Source organism: Carcharodon carcharias, chromosome 20 (assembly GCF_017639515.1).
Source record: "Carcharodon carcharias isolate sCarCar2 chromosome 20, sCarCar2.pri, whole genome shotgun sequence".
Taxonomy (NCBI): domain Eukaryota; kingdom Metazoa; phylum Chordata; class Chondrichthyes; order Lamniformes; family Lamnidae; genus Carcharodon; species Carcharodon carcharias.
In genome coordinates this window covers 60099573-60120762 of record NC_054486.1, presented here as the reverse complement: position 1 = coordinate 60120762, position 21190 = coordinate 60099573, and the positions used below count along the sequence as shown (strand labels likewise).

Here is a 21190-nt window from a genome sequence, read left to right as displayed (position 1 = left end):
CTGGGTCAAAATCCTGGAACTCCCTTCCTAACAGCACTGTGGGTGTACCTGCACTACATGGAGTGCAGTAGTTCAAGGAGGCGGCTCAGCACCACCTTCTCAAGGGCTATTAGGGATGGGAAACCAATGCTGGGCTTGCCAACAACACCCACATCCCATAAAAGAATAAATAAGAAAACAAATTTCAAATCATAAACATTGGCAATACTAAATTTTATGAACTTGGACACTTCATGCCTAAAACAGGCAGGAGGATGATTATAAAATTTAAATAAAATTGCAAACAAGTCATTTTGACATGAAAGCAAGTCATGTACACATTTTTTTTTTTTTGCATGTCACTTCTTTCCCCCCTTCCCTTCAGCCTTGGCGTAGGCTACAATGAGTTCAAAAGCTTCAGAAGCTTTCCACATAAAGAATTCTCAGTCTCCCTAAGCTCCCACTTACTTTTAAATGTCCATATCTTTTTTTTAAATTTGACCTGAATCATAGTTATACATTGCATTCCCCCACATTCCCAATTAGACCAAAGCTGCACTTGGAACTGAGAATTATGGTAATGAGCTGACCCAGGAAATTGCATTCAAGCAATACACTCAACATCTCCCAGCTTTGCCTTCATTCCTAGCCATTCTTACTTTAATTTCACTGGGAATGGAAAAGCTAAGCTCCTATTTCCAATATGTTTCCCTATAACCAGTCCAAGGATGGATGAGCAAACTGTTACCTAGGCAGCTGGATACATATGCACAATACATACTTGCATTTATATGGCACCTTATCATACTGAAATATCTCAAACATTTCAAAAGATTAATTACTTTGTAGGAGTGCAATGACTTTAGAAATATTATTGATGATTATTTCAGTTTCAAATGTACTAAACCGACAGTGAAATAGGATGCCTACCCGCTACATGACAGCCAAGGATCAACACCTAGCCACAGACCAGAGTAACGCACCCTTCCACAGGATATAATTTTAACTTCCCCACTGCTAGCTTTGTAGCTATTTTTGCAGCCAGTTGCCAGTCAGCATGAAGTTAGTACCACATATGTTTGAAGAACATTTTGATGGCACTTGCATCTGGACTACTATGATAAGACAATGAGAATGTAATTAGACAAAATATTTTTATTCTGTTTGCAATGCATGTATTTATCTAATTAATTCATTAAAGGTCCAAACACCATCAAATCCAATGTGATTTTAACTGTATCGACTTCTTTGCAAGAATTACAATCATCCATACTTTTTATTTCACTTTGTTACCTTTTCCTACCTAATTTATATCAAATTTGGCATTACATGTGGGATTAAATGCTGTTTAAAGAAGAAAATATGTTAGAAGAAATCATTGATATAAAATTATTTTTAAAAAATCATGGCATTTGCTGAAAGTTTTGGCTATTGACAAGTAGTGACAAATGGGTTCTACTTCATATTGTCATTACACCATATTCATTGTTGTCCACGGTTCTATAACTATTTTTAACAAACACCAACAAGGCACCTTTCTGTTGATGAGATGCAAGTTTGCAGATGCTAAGGAGCCATGGGCATTTTGAGTATTGCCAACATTGGATGCAGATGTGTCCATGTGAGAATGTGCACAGAAGTGATGGAAAGATTATCCCAGAAGCTCATTTCCTCCGCACTTTTTAATGACCTGAGCTTCTAAGTCACAGCACATTTCATTGTTAGGAAGCATTTATCAAGCTTAACAGTGGGACAGAGGCACCGCACACTGAACATTTATCCTGCAATCTATATTAAAGACTATCCAATGATCAAACCTGCCTGTTAGTTAGGCAATGAATCCCATTCATTCTTATCTCTTCTACTGTTGAGGGGTTTCCACTCTGAAAAGAAATTAACAATCTGATGTTGCCTCTGAGAAATATTGGCAACATGCTCATGGAGTCATCTGTGGCCTCTTGTGTGAACTTTATACCAATGTAGAAAAAATAAAGAGTTGGATAGGCATTGCTTAACATTGTTACAAAATTCATTACTGACTTGATAAAGACTGTTTAAGGAAACCATATCCCTTGGCAACATGGTCTCCAAAGCATTGACAGAATTTTGGTAACAAAAAGCAAAAATTGCAGTTTTGAAATTACAGCAACCAAGCAATTATTGGCTATAGCAACATTATCACATAACATCTGGTCACATTCCAAATCTTCAGAATGAATTTATAGGGAAATCAAAGTGAGGCTGCTCCTGTGAAGTAAATTTCTATCAAACAAGACCTTACATCATATCACAAGTAACATTTGCAATCTTAATAACTTCTCAATACTAAAATAAAAAGCACTTGAAACGGAAACAGCAAGTAGCAAAAAGCAGTGGCATCCTAAATCCCCTGACTCCAGTGCAGCTTCAGATATTCATATTGCATCAAAGAAGCATTATTCATACTTAAAACTCATCTTCTGAACTGTCAGCTAATAGCATCACCCGATCTTGCATGCTCGTGAAATCTTTAGGCTGCAATTTCAAACAAAGATATTAGTAGTACTTTGAACTATTATATATGTATAATAAATATGCATTTTGTAAGAACTTGCATTAATACAGCACTTTCATGTCCTAAGGTTAACACAATCATTTCATAAACAATTAACTAATTTTTAGGTGTACATACTATTGCTAAGGAGGCAATTTGGCAGCCAATTTGCTCCCAGCGAGGTCCCATAAATGGCACTAAAATAAGTGATCAGTTATTCTGTTTCGGTTTTGCCTGAGAGTTAAATGTTGTCAGGATACCAGAAGAACTCCTCAGTTCTTCTTTAATTATTGACATGGGACCTAAACAGACTGATCCAAAAGACAATGGGCAGAATTTTGCCCTTGGCATGCGGGATCGGGGGGGTGGGGGGGCAGTCGGGAGCTGCCTCAGGGGGATGAAGATGATATTGGAAAAATTAATAAAGCACAAAAAAATGTAATGAAATATGTCCCCTCATGTGACACTGTCACATAAGCAGGGACATGTTTTTAGTTAAAAAATAAAGTTTTTATTTTGATGTATTTGTTTTTGGAAACCTCATCTGCCTGTGGATGAGGTTTCCAAAAAAGTGCAAAGTGCATTTGGTCTTTTTGCCTGTAACCATTAGGTTGACTGGGCAGTGAAAAATTAACGACAATCGATAAATTCATGGCCTTAATTGGCCTTTAATTGTCAGCGGGCATGCTGCCAACTCCGGCACGTGCCTGCTGACTGAACTATCGCATGACTGCGCAATGACATTGGCACGCTAGGCCAGCATCATCGGGCGTCATTTCATGGTCGGGCACACACCCACCCACCAAGCTAAAGATTCTGGCCAATGAGTGGAATTTGACAGCCCTATTGGGTTGAGGTCAGGGTCAAAAAATGCAGCAAGCAGTTCAAAGTCCGTTGACTTTGGTGAGACCGGAAGATCCCGCTGGTGGGAGGGACTGTAAACTTCTGCCCAATGTAGCACTCTCTCATTCTGCACTAATGTTTTAGCCTACATTAAGTGCTTAAGCCCTAGACTGAGGGTTGAAGTCACAAGGCAACTGTTCTCTGACTTAACTATGTTGGCAATTTAAAAGAAACAATTCCAATGGATGGAAAATTGTAGGCAAAACACCCACAATTTCCCAATATACAGCACTAGTGGGTTTGGTTCTCCAATAGCAGCACAAACTGAGAAAATATGCCCCATAATGGCCATTAGAAAGATTTTGATTGTACATTAAGTCTACAGGAGTATGTTTTCTTCATTTTATTACCACTAAAAATCTTCAATGTGTATAGATTCCATTTAAATGAATTTGGGGTCACTGAAATTAAAATTCTGTTTAAATTCTTAAAAGTTAATTTATTAAAAGAGATTACTCAACACTGCCACAGACACCAGCATATTATACCACTCTAAGAGCCACTAGTTAAATGTCAGAAAATGTAAAATAATATGTAAAGAATAAATAAAACAAATTACTTGAACTTCACACCAAAATTAATGAAGAAACCCCAACATCAAATTGATAGTAACTCAAAGGAGGATGATAAAGAACATGCATTTATGTAACACATTTCACAACCTCAGGAAATCCCACAGCACTTTTTTTATTTGTTCAAGGGATGTGAGTATTTGCTGCCCATCCCTAATTGCCTTTGTTGTTGTGAGTCACCTTCTTGAACCGCTGCAGTCCACATAGGGAGGGAGTTCCAGAGTTTTGACCTAATGACGATGAAGAAGTGGTGATATAGTTCAAGTCAGAATGGTGTGCGGCTTGGAGGGGAATGAGCAGGTGATGGTTTTCCCATGCACCACTGCCCCTGTCCTCCTAGGTTGTAGAGGTTGCGTGTTTGGAAGGTGCTGCCAAAGGATTCTTTACGAGTTGATGCAGTTCATTTTGAAGATGGTACGAACTGCAGTCACGTTGTGTTGGTGGTGGGAGTTTATATTTAAAGTCATGGATGTGGTGACAAACAAGCAAGCTGCTTTGTCCTGAATGGTGCTGAGCTTTTCTATGTTATAACAGTGATTACACTTCGAATTACTTCATTAATTGCAAACACTTTCAGACATCCGCTGGTCTATAAATGTAAGTCTTATTTCTTGAATTCTGCCTTATTATGTATGCTTGGCTGTCCATTAGAATAACAGGACACCAGCGCCCCAGAAGAAATATTGTTTAGTTGACAGCTCAAGCTCTCTGATCTCTGGGGTCAATTTCACAATGTTTGTTTACACAACTCAAGTGCTTCCAAGTGTTTGTGGTTTGTGGTTTTTGAAAGGCCAAAAGGGCTGGATAAGTGACACTTTTATTAGCTTGTCGGGACTTTTTTCAAGCATAGGGCAAAGTGATCAAAGGATTACATTTTTTCAGTTTTTTTTACACGTCCGCACTTTATACTGTGGTATTCATAGGTTCGAGAAAGTTTACAGTGGTTCAATGGGCATGAAAGTCTCAGAGCTTGGAACAAGGGGCATGGGGGTGTCTCAAGAACTTGGCATAGGGGGCTAGAGGGAACATAGGGTGGAAGGGCAGAGTTTGGCATGGAGGCATGAGGGTCCTGAGGGGGTGGATGAAGGGGTATAACTTGGCATAGGGGGCATGAGGGGGACCTTTTGAACTTACCTTTTAAAAGGATCCTCATGCACACTAGACTTCACGACTCTTCTAAGGGGCCATGAACCATAACTCTTTAAAAACCCGGCCTGACTCCATGAAAATTGCAGAGGAGTGAGACAGGCCTATCTCCACAATGGAGCTAGCCAGGTTGGAACTAAATGCTGTGTAATTATCAGCAAATATCCCCAATTCCGACCTTATGATGGAGGGAAGGTCATTGATGAAGCCACTAAAGATGGTTGGATCTGGGACACTACTCTGAGGGACTCCTGCAGCAATGCCCTGGGACTGAGAAGTTTCGCCTCCAACAACCACAGCAATCTTCCTCTGTGCTCGGTATGACTCCAGCCGTGGAGAGTTTTCCCCTTGATTCCCATTGACTCCAGTTTTACTAGGGCTCCTTGATGCTACACTCAGTCAAATACTGCCTTGATTTCTCACCTGACCTCTGGAATTCGGTCAGCTCCTCAGTCCATGTCTGGCCTAAGGTTGTAATGAGGTTGAATCCACCTTATCAAATTATCCTGTATCCCATGTGTCTTTGCCTTCTTTATAAGTGGTCCTGGTGGAACCCAAAGCGAACATCAATGAGAAAGTTTTATTGTCTAAGTGCCGTTTGACAGCACTATCAATGACACTTTCCATCACTTTTCTGATGATTGAGAGTAGACGGATGGGGTAGGAATTGACACAACTAGCGTTTTGTGGACAGGACTGACTTGGGTAATTTTCCGCATTGTCAGGTAGATGCCAGTGTTGTAGCTGTACTGGAACAGCTTGGCTAGGGTGTGGTTAGTTCTGGAGCACAAGTGTTCAGTACTATAGCTAGGATGGATTATATGGATTTCAGCAAAGGCTTTGACAAGGTCCCACATGGGGGACTTATAAAGAAGGCAAAGACACATGGGATACAGGATAATTTGATAAGTTGGATTCAAAATTGGTTTAGTTGTAGGTGGCAGAGGGTGATGACAGAAGGATGCTTTAGTGACTGGAAGCCAGTGTCCAGTGGTGTACCACAGGGATCTGTGCTCGGTCCCCAATTATTTGTCATTTATATAAACAACATAGATGACTATATGGGGGGCAGGATTAGTAAATTTGCGGATGACACAAAGATTGGCCGGGTAGTTAACAGTGAGGTTGAGTGTCTTGGGCTACAGGAAGATATAGACGGGATGGTCAAATGGGCAGATAAGTGGCAGATGGAATTTAACCCTGAAAAGTGTGAGGTGATACACTTTGGAAGGAGTAATTTGACAAGGAAGTATTCAATGAATGGCATGGCACTAGGAAGTTCTGAGGATCAAAGGGACCTTGGTGTGTGTGTCCATAGATCTCTGAAGGCAGAGGGGCATGTTAGTGGGGTGGTGAAAAAGACATATGGGGCACTTGCCTTTATCAATTGAGGCATAGATTACAAAAGTAGGGAGGTCATGTTGGAGTTGTATAGAACCTTGGTGAGGCCACAGCTGGAGTACTGTGTGCAGTTCTGGTCGTCACATTATAGGAAGGATGTGATTGTGCTGGAGGGGGTGCAGAGGAGATTCACCAGGATGTTGCCTGGGATGAAACATTTAAGTTATGAAGAGAGGTTGGACAAACTTGGGTTGTTTTTGTTGGAGCAGAGAAGACTGAGGGCCTGATCGAGGTGTACAAGATTATGAGGGGCATGGACAGGGTGGATAGGGAGCAGCTGTTCCCCTTAGTTGAAGGGACAGTCACAAGGGGGCATACGTTCAAGGTGAGGGGCCGGAGGTTTAGGGGGATGTGAGGAAAAACTTTTTTACCCAGAAGGTGGTGACGGTCTGGAATGCGCTGCCTGGGAGGGTGGTGGAGGCGGGTTGCCTCACATCCTTTAAAAAGTACCTGGATGAGCACTTGGCATGTCATAACATTCAAGGCTATGGGCCAAGTGCTGGTAAATGGGATTAGATAGGTAGGTCAGGTGTTTCTCATGTGTCAATGGGCTGAAGGGCCTCTTCTGCACTGTGATTCTGTTCTCAGGGCCAATTGCCTTTGTTGTATGCAGGTTGCGCAGCCGTTCCTTGATATCATGTGGAGTGAATTGAATTGGCTGAAAACAAACATCTCTGATGCTTGGAATCTCAGAATGAGGCCAAGATGGGTTATTCACTTGACACTTCTGGCTAAAATTGACTGCAAATGCTTCAGCCTTGTCTTTTGAACTCACAAGCTGGGCTCCACCATCATGGAAAATGGGAGTGTGGAGCCTTCACCACCATTCATGACTGGATATGGCAAGACTGCAGGAATTCGACCCAATCTGTTGGTTATGTCTATAACATGCTAATTCCACTGTTTAACATGCATGTAGCCCTGTATTGTAGATTCATCAGGTTGGGACCTTATTTTTAGGTACACCTGATGTTGCTCGTGACATACTTTCCTACAATCTTCATTGAACCAGAGGTGGTTTCCCTGGCTAAATGGTAATAGTAGAGTGAGGGATATGCTGTGCTATTACGCTACTGCTGAAAGCACCCAATGCTTGCCCAGTTTTGAGCTGCCAGATCAGTTCTGAATCTATCCCATTTAGCACAGTAGTACTGCCATACAATGCAATGGAGGATGTCCTCAGTATGAAGATGAGATCTTGTCTTCACAGGGATTGTGCAGTGGTAATCCCTATAAATACTGTCATGGATAGATGCATGTGTATCAAGTAGAACGGTGACAACGAGCTCAAGTAGGTTTTCCCTCTTGCTGGTCCTCTCATTATTGCAAGTCCTTCAGGGGTCAGCCAGATTGATAAGTAGTGGTGCTACCAAGCCCAGTTTTGTTGAAGAACATTGAAGTGCCCCACCCAGAGTACACTCTGTGCCCTTGTTACCTTCAGTGCTCCTTCCAAGTGGTGTTCAATATAGAGGAGTACTGATTCATCAGTTTAGGGAGGGAGATAGGTGGTAATCAGCAGAAAGTTTTCTTGCCCTGATGCCATGAGATTTCATAGGTTCTGAAGTCAATGTTGAGAATTCCCAAGGCCATTCCATCTTGACTTTATACCACTGTGCCACCACCTCTGATGGGTCTGTGCTGCCAATGGGATGACAAATCCAGGGATACTGAAGGAGGAATCTGGGATATTGCCTGTAAAGTATAATCCTGCGATTATGGCTATGTCAGGCTGTTACTTGACTAGTTTGTGAAAGAGCTCTTGCAATTTTGGTGCAGGTCCCCAGACATCAGAGAGGAAGACTTTGCAGAGTGACTGGATGGGTATGCCTTTGTACTGTCTAGTGCCGAGGTCATCCATTTGCTTTTATTCTTATCTGACTTTTTCATAGAGATTTGGCAAACAGAGTGGCTTGTTTGGCTATTTCAGAGAGCATTTAAAAAACTACCATGTTACTATGGATCTGCAGTCACACAAAGGTTAGACAGGATAATAAGAGTTGACTTCCTTCCATAATAAAGGCCATTAGTAAACCAGATGGGTTTTTATTGACATAATTACTAAGGTCAGAATAATGCCAGATTTGCACTAACTGTGGTAGCAGGCGGGAAATAGAACGTTTTACCTGCTGGTCACAATGGCGGCTGTTCGTGCCATATCGTCCCAATCCCGCCTCCTTAATTATGCATTCCCAGGAAACACACCATTTCAATGGCAGGTGGGTTCTTTTTCGCCCACCCGCCATCACCTCACCGCTTTATCATGCTGGGCACCATATGTAATGTGCAGCTGCACGCAGACCTCTCAGTGCTTCCAGCCCAGGACCGCTGCACGGAAGACATGGCCCCGAAAGGAAAGAAGACTGCAGCACCCCCCCCTCCGCCCCCACCTCGGTTTACTGGCGTGTCCCTCAAACACTTTTTGGGCGCATTGGAAAGAGTCAATGGAGTCCATGAGCCAGGGTCTTCAATCAAGTTCCGAACAAACCTCTGAAGAGGAATCTGAAGGCACCTTCATTGAAGACCCATCAAAGCGCTCACCCACACCTTCCATTAGCGCAGAGACACACACCTCGGTGGGACCGAGCTTTAGAGTAGCCTCAGGATCAAAATCTGGTGAGCACATCGCACTGCCTGATCCACAGAAGGTGGCAGCAGGGATTTCCCAGGTCCCCGGCACTCAGACGACTGATGGAGGCCAAAAATCTGCTAAGTCTGAGTCAGATGACGAGCCTCTGGACTCGGTCCTGTGCCAATTGCAGGAGCTGCAAATGCAAGCTCGGGAACATCAGGAAGAGATTCCACTGCACTCGTCAGATTGCAAGCCACAATGAAGGAGACCATCTGACTTCAGGCTGAGGTGATAGTACCTCCATGCCAACGCACTGAGGTCAACACTGGTAGGATAGCAGCCGCCATAGAGACCTTGGTCCAGGACACCGGTCCTGCACGACTGCGTGGGCTGAACTCCATCACTGACTCTATAGTTGGCCTTCAACAGTGTGTATGCGAGAGGGGTGCGGGGCAGCTTGATCTCACTCCAGCTACCCCTTCTCCTCAAGGAGTCAGCCAGGGGCCCTTGGGCACCCATAGGGAGGAGGCTCAGCAGGTGCACACCCCTGGGCCAACCACCCAGGTGACTTTGGGAACGCCGGGCACAGCACAGCCCCTCTTCCTGTTATCCCCACAGCTCCAGCTCCACAAGCCAAGGAGGGTGCCACTGCCACACAGCAGGACCCTGAAAGCAGGCCTGGGCCCTCCAGGTCTTGGCCCTCTAGAGGACACTCGCCAAGATCATCACTGACAGGGCGAAGCAGTCAGCAAGCTGCCTCCACCTCCACTGTGGATGTCGTGGAGATGTAGCGGCCGGGTTAGGAGGGTTAAGAAGATGTCGTTGCACAGCCTGGGTATGGGTGTTAATCACTTGTACACAATGTTCACTATTGTAGCTAAACTCCCAAGAATGTCTCTCTGCCTATGGCTCCTTGTTCTGATGAGCAATGTTCATGTCACTCAGATATGAAACCTTTATGCACAAGATAAAGGCAGGTGTCTCAGTCCAGGACCCCTTCCCTGTGCTTTATACAGCCTTCAGACCAAAGTGATGGTCCAGCCTCACACTCCCTGGACACATTACTGATGCCTGCATCTCGATGGAGCTTGTCATGAATGCCAGAATGTCATGGGCAGGCATCACAGAGTTCCATCATTCTCTCTGTGTGCTCTCAGCACCTTTAAGGTGGGTTGGCCCCCATCACTTCAGCATCTGTGACCAGTAACGTAGTCCTCCTAAAGGGCTCAGGTACTGAAGGAGGACAAAGGATCAGAGGACAAAGGATCAGAGACCTGACATACAACTCAAGATTTACTTTGGGACTCCTGTAAAAGTCTCCGACTCTTAGCTTGGTTCAGAGACTTCAGACAATTCTGTGGGACTTACCTGAATAGTTACCCAGGAAATGTTAGACAGAACAATCCTAGTCTAACTCCTGACAATCCCCCAATTGCTCACAATGACACCCCCCAACTCCTTGCCTCAACTCCCCCAACGATACCCCCAAGCCCAATCTGATTACGCCCGTCCCCCGACCTTATTAGCCCCCAACTTGAAAACTCCTCCCGACCCCACCTGACTACTTCTGACCCACCTACCCACTCCTCCACCTAGCCACCTCATCCACTTGCCACACTACTCACCTACCTCCCTACCCGCCTGCCAGCCTACCCACCTACCACCTGCCACGGGGTCCACTTACCTCACCCACCTACTCACTTACTTCATCCACCTACCCACTTTACTGCCCTGCCCATTCACTTATTCATTCACTCACTCAGTCATCCATTCACTAACACTCACACTAGATATTGAAACAGCTTACGGCAGCTAAGGGGGCATGGTGTGTCCCCACAACATACCTCACCCCCACCCCCCACCCCCCCACCCCCCCTCCCCACTCCCCGTCCCACACTCCAGCACTATGATGAAGCTCTTTGTGGGCTGCAGGCTCTACCTTTCTGAAGAAGCTGGCCTCGGAAGACCCAGCAACAAGTGTGGAGCGGTGTCAAGGCGCAGAAAGGTAGGAAAAGAGCGGTAACCCGATGGTGATTGCCACTTCGCAAAATATCTGGGCCTATGTGTTCATGTCACTTTAATGGGATTTGAACTGCTTTAAAGTTTGTGGCAGTTTGTTTTTAATATCCTTGGAATTTTAGCACAGGGTCTAAATGTGACCTAATTCATTTCCAGTTACCTAGATTATTAATTTTTGTAATTTAATTTTGTTTACCAATCAATAGTTAACTATGCAAGCTATAGCTACAGAAACATTGCATTAAGAAATGTGGAGAGTGTTTATCTTAAAGCTCAATAATAAACATGAGCAGTTGAAGGCATCTTGGTCACCAGAAAAGCCTTCAACCTGAGCACAGAGGATGATCCAATCTCCATGAGGATTAAAAGGGAAATAAAATGGCTCTCTGGCCGGAATTTTCCAGCCCTGTTGGCGACAGGTCTCATGGCCGGCGGGGGTGGGGGGATCAAAATGGCAAGAAGGCCAAAAATCGGTTTCGCTCCAGTGTGAAAGCACAGTGGGGTCATCCGATGGTGTGCGACATGGCAGAACCGAATCCCGCTGGAAGCTAGTGTGAACCCACTTTGCATCCGTTAATGGAATGTAAAGTAAGGCTTAACTGGAATAGTCTCCCGACACCAGCTTTACCGTTACACCAGCGGGAACACACAGCAGTCCAGAACACATCTGGATAAGTGTGCGTGCCGAAGTGGGGACTGATGGTCAGGGCTTCACTCAAATCGTGGACATCCAAGGAGCAGAAGGTGCTGGAAGATGCTACCGGACCCTGGAGGAACATGTGCATCGCATGCTGGGTGGATTCTCATGGACATGGCTCTGCTGCAAAGCAGCTCACAGAAGGGGGAAGGTCACTGTTGATGCTTTGGTCTACTTCAGAACATCACAGTCTTGGCCATGGGCTGCCACAGATGGTCAGCAAGGTGGGCAGAGGAAGGTCCAGCTGTGAGTGGGAGAGGAAGGTGTGCTGGTGGGGGGGATGGAGGGGATGATGGGAGAGGAAGGTCTAGGTTTGACTGGGACAGCAAGGTTGGGGTGGAGGTGGTGATAACAAAGATGGTGGTGGGGGGAGAAACAAAAGTTGGGGGATAAGGTTAGGAGAGGGGAGTACGGGGAGATGACAGTGTAACGGGAGAATGCGGCAAGTGGGGAGGTAGGTGTAAGCAGGAAGGAAAGTGTAAGAGAAGACGTTCAGAGGGGGGAAGGAGTCCAGGGAGACGGAAGTGTTTGGGAGGAAGGAGTTTTGTGGGGGGGAGAGGAATTCGGAGGGGAAGGACTTTGGGGGAGGAAGAATTCAGAGGGAGAGAAGAGTCCTGGAGGAGGAAGAAGTCCAGGGGGAGGAAGGAGTTTGGAGGAGGAGGAAGGAGTTTGGAGTCAGGGGGAAGGAGTAAGGGTGGAGGAGGGAGTAAGGGTGGAGGAGGGAGTAAGGGTAGGGGAGGGAGAAAGTGGGGTAGGGAGATGTCCTGGTGAATGTGCAAGGGAGCGGACTGTGGAGTCAATGACTGCCTCCTGGGGAGTGAACTGAGGGTGGGTGTGGAGGAGGGAACGGTGAGAATGAGAGGGGGCAGAATGAGTCAGAAGGGTGAGGATGCGACGGTAGAGGTAGAAGGAACAGTGAGGGTGGTTGGTGGGCACTCGGAGGCAGACATGGATCCTGGGGGTGGGAAGGAGGTCGTCGGGAAGGTCAACGTTGATGGGGGTGGGGTTCTCAGAAAGGTAGGAACGTGCATGTTCATCTGGACATCCTGAAAAGAAAAGGATTCTGGTTGGTAGGTGGAAGGTGATGCTGGGGGTTCACGAGCAATGGGGGAAGAACATGGGTGACTGAGGGAGAGGAAAGGACAGGGGAGCTTATGGGAAACTTGAAATTGAAAGTGAATGAAGCCTCGTGTTGGACGGGCACAGTTGCTGCATGGGGGTGTGATCAGTGGGTGGGCGGAGATGTAGGTCAGCTCAGATGGACAACTGAAAGAGAACCCCAGCAAGGCAGCATTGAAAATGCGCAGAGCATTGAGGTGAGTGTGATGGAGGAAGGTTCCATGTGTGTGGGAGAGAGCTTGCACAAAGCTCCAAAAGGCCCTGCCACATAAACACTTCTCCCCCAGAATCAGCCGTGGCCCAGCTGTGTTTGGCTGAACTGTTAGTGAGGGGGAATGCAGGGGGAGGACTCGCGAACCTTGTAAATGAAGCTGAAAGACACCATTACACATTATTCAGTGAAAGTGAATGTATTTTCAGATTATAAAGTGACAATATGTGTTCACCGGTGCAACCACTTGTGATCAGAAATTCTTAACTTTTCTAGGCCTATCACTTCTTCTAGGTGCTGCCCTAATATCTGCAGCAGATGTTGTGCAATGGTTGGCCCTGTTGCCTCTGAGGACTTCGGCATGCACCCTCCGGAGAGCCGAGGCCTTGAAGGTCCCGGTTTGCTTTGGCTGTCCTCCTGTGGGCCAGCTCTGCGGCGACAGAGGACGAGGTTGAGGGGGTCACAGGCAAAGGGGACTCGGAGGGAGAGGCCAGCCTTTGAGATTCCTGAGTAGATGATCCAGGGGTGTCCAGTAGCAGCATTATTGCATGGCAGCAGAGTCAAAAGCAGGAGAGAGAGCACTCACTTTTGCATTGTGGGAGGGATGATGTGGTGCAGGATCCAACCTCACCGTCACGGCAGGCACGGTCAATGTCCTCACCAGCCAGCCAGCATGATGGCACACTCCTCAAGGTCAGTGAGGGGCGTAATGTGGGGCACTCACCCCCAGTCTGGGACCTCTCCCTGCTGCTTTGAGCCAGCTTCTCCTGCGTGAAAACAGATGGAGAGAGTGTGAGCAGGACACATAGCATTGCATGGAATATTTGTGTGGTGAGCAGAAACATGAACAGGAATGAGGATGTGAGCTCAAAAGGGTATTACCCTGATGGAGATGTGAGGGTGCGTGTGAGTTAGTGGTGTTGTCCGTTGAGGTGTGTGATCCCTGTGGATGTGAGATGGGTTTGTGAGTGTGTGCATTTAGAGTGATGAGGCGGTTGCCTTACCGTGGCAGAATGGATGAGAACATTCATCCTCTTCCTGCACTGAATGCCTGACCTCCTCTATGCTCCAGTGGCACTGACTGCTGCTGCCACCACATCCCAGGCCGGATTGGTGACTCTGGTGGACCTCCGCAGCCAGAGCAGGGGTAGAGGACATCATGGTGGCCCTCCCACTGTGTCCAGCAGGTGCCCCAGAGAGGCCTCACTAAATTTGGGGGCTGCAGTGTGCTTTGCTTCTGGGGCCATCTGTCGCCTGGAGCAGTCCTGGTCTGAAGACACGAAGTAGGCTGCGCTCTGGTGCGCTTTAAATATGGTGCCCGGAGTGAGAAAGCGCTGAGGTCACAGTGTAGCAGGCAAATCCAAGCCTGCCCACCAGTGATCCAGCGTGTCCCCCGTGAATGCATAATTAATGAGGCGGGACATGCCAGGAATGGGACAATACAGCGTGAAAAGCCGCCATTGCAGCTGGCGGGTACAACGTCCTTTTTCTTGCCCACTACCACACTTTGAGCAAATCTGGGACAATTCCACCCTCTGTCTTGAATTCCAGAAAGTGATTTAAAACATCTTGTGGCACAAAACGGTAGAGGTGAAGAGGTAATTTTGTTAAGGGCTGTTGCCTGACCTGTCAGTTCCATTTGCTTGGTCAGCTGTGGTTCAACTGATAGCACTCTTGTTTATGAATCAGAAGGTTGTTGGCTCAAGCCCCACTCCAAAGACTTGAATCCAAAAATCTAGGCTGTGGGAGGTGCTGTCTTGTGTGGATGAGAAGTTAAACCAAAATTCCATCAGCTCTCTCAGGAGTACATAAAAGATCCCATGGCACTGTTGCTAAGAACAGCAGGGGAGTTATCTCTGGTATTCTGATCAAGATTTATCCCCCACTGAACATCACTAAAAAAATTGTCTAGTCATTATCACATTTCAGTTTGTGGGAGTTTGCTATGTGCAAATTAGCTGCCATGTTTCCTACTTTACAATAGTGGCTATACTTCAAAAGTACTTAATTGGCTAAAAGTACTTTGGACATCCTGAGGTTGTGAAAGCTGCTATATAAATGCAAGTTTTTCTTTTCGTTTTGATGAAGTTGCTTGTAGACGAAATCAGTTTTATTTTCCATTTAAGATGAAATGTTGAATATTTTGACCTGACTCAATCTAATGAAGCTTTAAAAATGGGAATGCCCGATTAAAGTGATATCCAATGCTAGGGGTCAAACGGATAATCCAAGAAAATACAGCAAAGATATAAGATGTTAGAGATGTTACAAGAGACAGATGGGTATGCATTGTAGGGTTTGTCAGACTTCTTCCTTGGCAATTACCTTTGTTTCACGTCTTTTGAAAACATTTTTCCTCTTTCGGTTCATCACCTTGAAGCTATAGAGAGCTCCCAGAATGAAGAGTGCTCCAGCCACACCAACAGCAACAGGCACTAGCATCCCGGACATATAACCTGCCTGGGATAACAAAAGGTTTAAAATGTGAGTCATAAAAATTAGTCATAAAATCAGCAGCAGTTTATTTTTGGATGGTGAAATCTTTTTCTGAACTTCACTCATCAAATTTTCATGAAATATATATAACTCTGTTCAGATTCTATGTAAATTACAACATATAAATCCACAAAAGTAAAACACATTAACCTGGATTTTGCGGTAGAAATAACAGTGAGACTAATCTCTTCCCGGTACGAAGGAGTAAATCAAAGAACAACTTCTGACACCTGCACTTGTGCAATTAAATGTGGAAATCAGGAATTTGCTGTCCAATTTGCCCTGCTCCTCCACAAGCTTTGCTACACCAATGGCTAATGGATTGATCTCACTGAGAGTCAGCATTGAAACACATGTGAAGGGCATAAATTTGTGCTACTCACGTGATAGATACCCACTGAACACAGCAGAAAATTTAGGGTTTGTCCATTCAAGTGTAAATGAATTAAGCAGTATTATAAACAGTAAAAGTGAAAAGGCAGATGTGACTTATTTTAAATGAGTAGTTTATATTGGCAGAACATTAAGATAAGAGACAGCTCAGTGTTGAACCAAAGCATGAAATAAGTGACTAGGTTGTATAGGTCCAAAAAATAAAACGTCCTGACACACTTACTTTGTCTTTGATTTTCTCCAGCCAGCTTCTTACTGAAAAAGGGATAGGTGAAAACAGTTGTGTTACAGATAATACATATTCTTTTGATACAAACATTAAAGAATGGTGAAATTGTTTATGCCAAAATTTACTGAAGCAGTCATTAGAATATGTCAGTGATCATAGTGGTGAATCAGAAATGGTGCAACCAATGGCTAATGGATTAATCTTGCCAATTGTTTGTAATTAATTCTGATTGAAGTAGAGTTTCATAAACATTAATCTATTGATGTGTTAATAGATTAGGGTTCTCAAGACGTTTACCAGTAGCAGATTATATTTTCCCCTCTCATCCAAGTTATCACAAAATTTTTTGAGGCTCGTTTAATTCTTTAAGATAAAGCATCTTTTGAGGACCACTTGTAACAGAATTTGTAAAGATGCCTTGATGTGTTTCCTAATAAATCGATTTGTCTTTCATTGTGTACCTAAGGGCCATCACAGCTTTAGGTAGATTTCACTACCTCACTTAATAAGTAGAGTGGAGAGAGTTAATTGGATGTATGAACACTCACCGTTAGACATCTGCCATTGCTTACTCAGTTGTACTTTATTGATGCAACAATTAGATTCTTGAGGGAGACATTGCATGCTCTTCTACACAACAAGAATCAGATCATTCATATCTATTTACTTAACCATACAAACAGCATTGCAAAGATCAGGTTTATAAATATACATTGTGGTCTGATTTCAATCCATTTTTTTCATGAATCATTATCAGGATATTGATATGGGAATAACTAGAATTGAGCACACCCTTTGAAAATGATCAATGTATGCTTTAGTTATTATAGTAGTACTATTGAAGTACTGAACTCAGCAACAATAAAATAACAGGAAATATTCCGTTACCCTACTGCTTATTATAATGGAAATGATTACAATGGCAAATGCTGTATCTCAATAACAGTGCTTTATCAATAACTTATTGCCTGCTGTGTTGAACTCTATGCCCCTGCAGAGAGAAATGATAACTGTGATCGCATTTATAATAATGGGTCTATGGATTCTCTTCAAATTGATCTTGTGTGCACTAAGTGTGAATAATGAGGCATCAGAAACAAGCATCTTGAATAACCACATTAATCATATTGCTGCCAGTCTTCAGCGCCATTATTTTTCAGTCTATGTGACAGCAGCGTGAACATTGGCTGTGCAGAGAATTTGCAATTGTCATTGATGGTAATGAAATTGGAGCTATGATATTTGCTTTCTAGCTATCTTTGCTGAAGAGTAACAGTGTGGCCCAAAAATCCTCAGAAATTTTGAAGTGGCATAAATAAAGGTATAAGATACTCACACCATAATTTACTTAGAACTTCTGCACTAGAAAAATTGTGTACACCATAGGTGCACCATTTCTATGGCACAAGTTTACAGAAAATTCTGTGCATTTTAAAAATTGTATTTGATCTGATGTAGGAGCTTTTGAAATCCAGTCATCTCCAGTTACTGATTGAAAATTGCTCTTAATTGACTGCTAAATAATTACTGAATTCATTTTCAAAACATTAACTGTAAGGACATATTAACTGATGTACATTTCTGTACTACTTGATGTTGGAGTACATAAACTTTAAACTATAGGTTAATTCTCTGTTGTCTGGTATTAGAATGCTGTTGCACTGCAGGTGTCTTTAGTCATCAGCAAAGGAATAAGAACTCAAGAAAGTATATAATGGATGATACTGTTCAACTTGAATCACTGGCAGCAAAATTTGGCTTCAATGCGCCTGGCTTTTCAGCACTACAAGTGCCTGGCATTCGCAGTGCATACACACACACCAGGTGCCGGAACCATTTTAGTGAGGGCGTTCACATGCGCAGGGAGCCTCCAGTGTGAAGAGTAGGCAGATCATGACAATAATCGGCTCAGCTATAATAACAAACCTTGGGAAAGCTAAACAATTGAGTCTATTGAAATTGCAATAAAAGAATGGCTAATAATTAACCTCTAAACTACACCAGATGGCCTGTCACAGAATCACAGAGTGCAGAAGAGGCCCTTCGGCCCATTGAGTCTGCACCGACACGTGAGAAACACCTGACCTACCAACCTAGCCCCATTTACCAGCACTTGGCCCATAGCCTTGAATGTTATGATATGCCAAGTGCATATCCAGGTACTTTTTAAAGGATGTGAAGCAACCCGCCTCCACCACCCTCCCAGGCAGTGCATTCCAGACCGTCACCACCTTCTGGGTAAAAATGTTTTTCCTCACATCCCCCTAAACCTCCTGCCCTTCACCTTGAACTTATGTCCCCTTGTGACTGACCCTTCAAATAAGAGGAACAGCTGCCCTCTATCCACCTTGTCAATGCCCCTCATAATCTTGTACACTTCGGTCAGGTCGCCCCTCAGTCTTCTCTCCAAAGAAAACGACCCAAATCTATCCAACCTCTCTTCATAACTTAAATGTTTCATCCCAGGCAACATCCTGGTGAATCTCCTCTGCACCCCCTCCAGCACAATCACATCTTTCCCATAATGTGGCAACCAGAACTGCACACAGTACTCCAGCTGTAGCCTCACCAAGGTTCTCTACAACTCCAACATGACCTCCCTACTATTGTAATCTATGCTTCGATTGATAAAGGCAAGTGCCCCATATGTCTTTTTCACTACCCCACTAACATGCCCCTCCGCCTTCAGGGATCTATGGACACACACGCCAAGGTCCCTTTGTTCCTCAGAACTTCCTAGTGTCATGCCGTTCATTGAATACTTCCTTGTCAAGTTACTCCTTCCAAAGTGTATCACCTCACACTTTTCAGGATTAAATTCCATCTGCCACTTATCTGCCCATTTGACCATCCCGTCTATATCTTCCTGTAGCCCAAGACACTCAACCTCATTGTCTATCAATGCACTCTAGCAGCTTGTGTTTTTTTTAATTCTTAAGTGAAAGCTAGACCTTTGTTTTCAATTTTAAAGGGCTGGGGATTTAAATCACTTCAGAACATGACACTTAAACATACCTTAAATTCGCCCTTCATAAGCATTTACACATTGTTCATAAAATTGTGGTTTCCACACTGCGGATTAAGGCCATTGCCGCAATGAAAATTGAGTGCGTTTGTACTCTGCAGTCAAATCAAATGTCCCTGCTGAGTTTGGGTTTCCTAACTGTGCAATTCACGCCCCACCCCTCTCCCCTTTTGCCGGCAAAAACGGGATCTGATGGAAATGGAGGTGGCACTTCCGCATCCGGATCCCACCCTCCGTATTTAAAGGTCTCCTGAGTTGACCTAACTTAGTGAAAATCTGGGCCAATGATTGCTGAAGTGCCATTATTAATGATCATTTACTAATGTTAAATTAGCTTTTCTATGCACTGTTGAAAATTGCTTTTCTCTCAATCAGTTCCCTCGTTGATTGTACCAAGTCCTATTTAAAGAAAACCATTTTAAACAAGACAAAATCAATTACACGCTTTATAAATGTTTGTTGGTCATTCTTCTCATCAATTTTTTAAGAATAACTCAGTAGTTCAGAGGTGAGACGCCTCCTTTTAAAATTAGAGGACTGATTTTGATCTTGGCCCCTTAGCTGTGACCAGCTTTTTGCTCTTTCCTATTGCTGCAACCTTCGTCCTGTTTTCTGGGACTAGGCTGATTTGGATGTTTTCAACAGGCCTCAGGCAGGATTTCCATTTCTGTCTGGGGGAAAGAATGGGGGAAAAAAAAATCAGTAACGCAGGCCTCAGGTACTTGCCACACCAGAACCTGGTCAGCAGCCTCTGGAACAACTGAAAGGGGTGGATATTTCAGTTTTTAAAAAAATTGGGTCTGGTAAGTTGAATCAATTGCCCCAATGTCCTTTTGGGCCTTAAAAATTTAAAACACCCTTTCCAATGCCACTGGAGAAACAAATTATGAACCACCTTAGAATAAAATCATTCAAAGGAACAAATTGCATTTTCCAGTGGCTGTAGCATCTCAATCTCATTGGTCATTTTCAGGCTGCAATAACCAACAACGTCTGAGTGACAGGAACAACAAAAGGACAATAATGTTCACACTTGCAAAGCTATTGCCTGAGTAAAAGAGACAACAGGCAGAGGAATGTGACTAAAGAAAGTGACATTATCAAATCAAATGGTGTAAAGATATAAAATAAAAATAACTGGCACTTTGAAAAAATGAGTCAGTGCAGCAAGATGAAACAAATACAAAAAGTGACCTCTACTGTACATCCCCATTATTTTCCCCCATACAATCCAGTCTCTAATAGCATCTGCAAGCATCAAGCATTGCAACAAGCCCAAAGCTACATAATGCAGTCATATTTGTCTACTCATAGTATCCCTCGCCAGGGAGGTGCACTTAACACTGCAGTGTGCTGTGAAAGAATAACTGCCCTGCAAGAATTCAGATAGAATCCATTTACTGGTGTGTTTCCTTGTACTTAATTCATTTGTTGATTTAGCCCATACACAGGCAATTACAGTATAGATAACTTTGTGGGTTCTGGTAATGATGCCTGAGGTTAAATTCTGATTAAATGAAACACATTCCGGACATAGTGCGAGGCACTGACTAAGACAATACAGTTAAGTGATTTGAAGGACAGCAACTACACCCAAAGGCTTTTAATTTCATGCAACACAAACCTTTCAGTCACTAAAATAAAAGAAAATCGGATGTGAACCAGTTGACTGCAACCCTCTGGTATGCACTGACCTCCCACATTACCCATGAATCCTGGCTTTCTTATTCCTAAGATATTATATGAAAAATGCTTCTTATAGAATGTTTCCCCCATCTATAAATGCCAATAGATAGGGTGGAATTTAATGCCCTCCACTGTGGTGAGTTCAGTGGCAGGGGGGCATTTAATCAGGCTGGAGGTTGGCAGGTGGGGGTCCCACCGCTTTCCTGCCTCTG

The 21190-nt window shown here is 44.1% G+C and overlaps 1 protein-coding gene across 3 annotated transcripts in view; it reads right to left on the bottom strand.

Moving 5' to 3' along the window:
- Window positions 1-227: 227 nt before the first annotated feature.
- LOC121292169 (armadillo-like helical domain-containing protein 4) overlaps window positions 228-21190 on the bottom strand; it is a 137081-nt gene continuing 116118 nt past the window's right edge. For all 3 annotated transcript variants that reach the window (XM_041213807.1, XM_041213809.1, XM_041213808.1), the window contains exons 6-8: window positions 16262-16293; window positions 15475-15609; window positions 228-2493 (exon numbers count right to left, since the gene is read on the bottom strand). In XM_041213807.1, the coding sequence (XP_041069741.1) occupies window positions 2425-2493; window positions 15475-15609; window positions 16262-16293 (236 nt within the window). In that variant the 3' untranslated portion in view covers window positions 228-2424. The remainder of the gene's footprint in view (window positions 2494-15474; window positions 15610-16261; window positions 16294-21190) is intronic.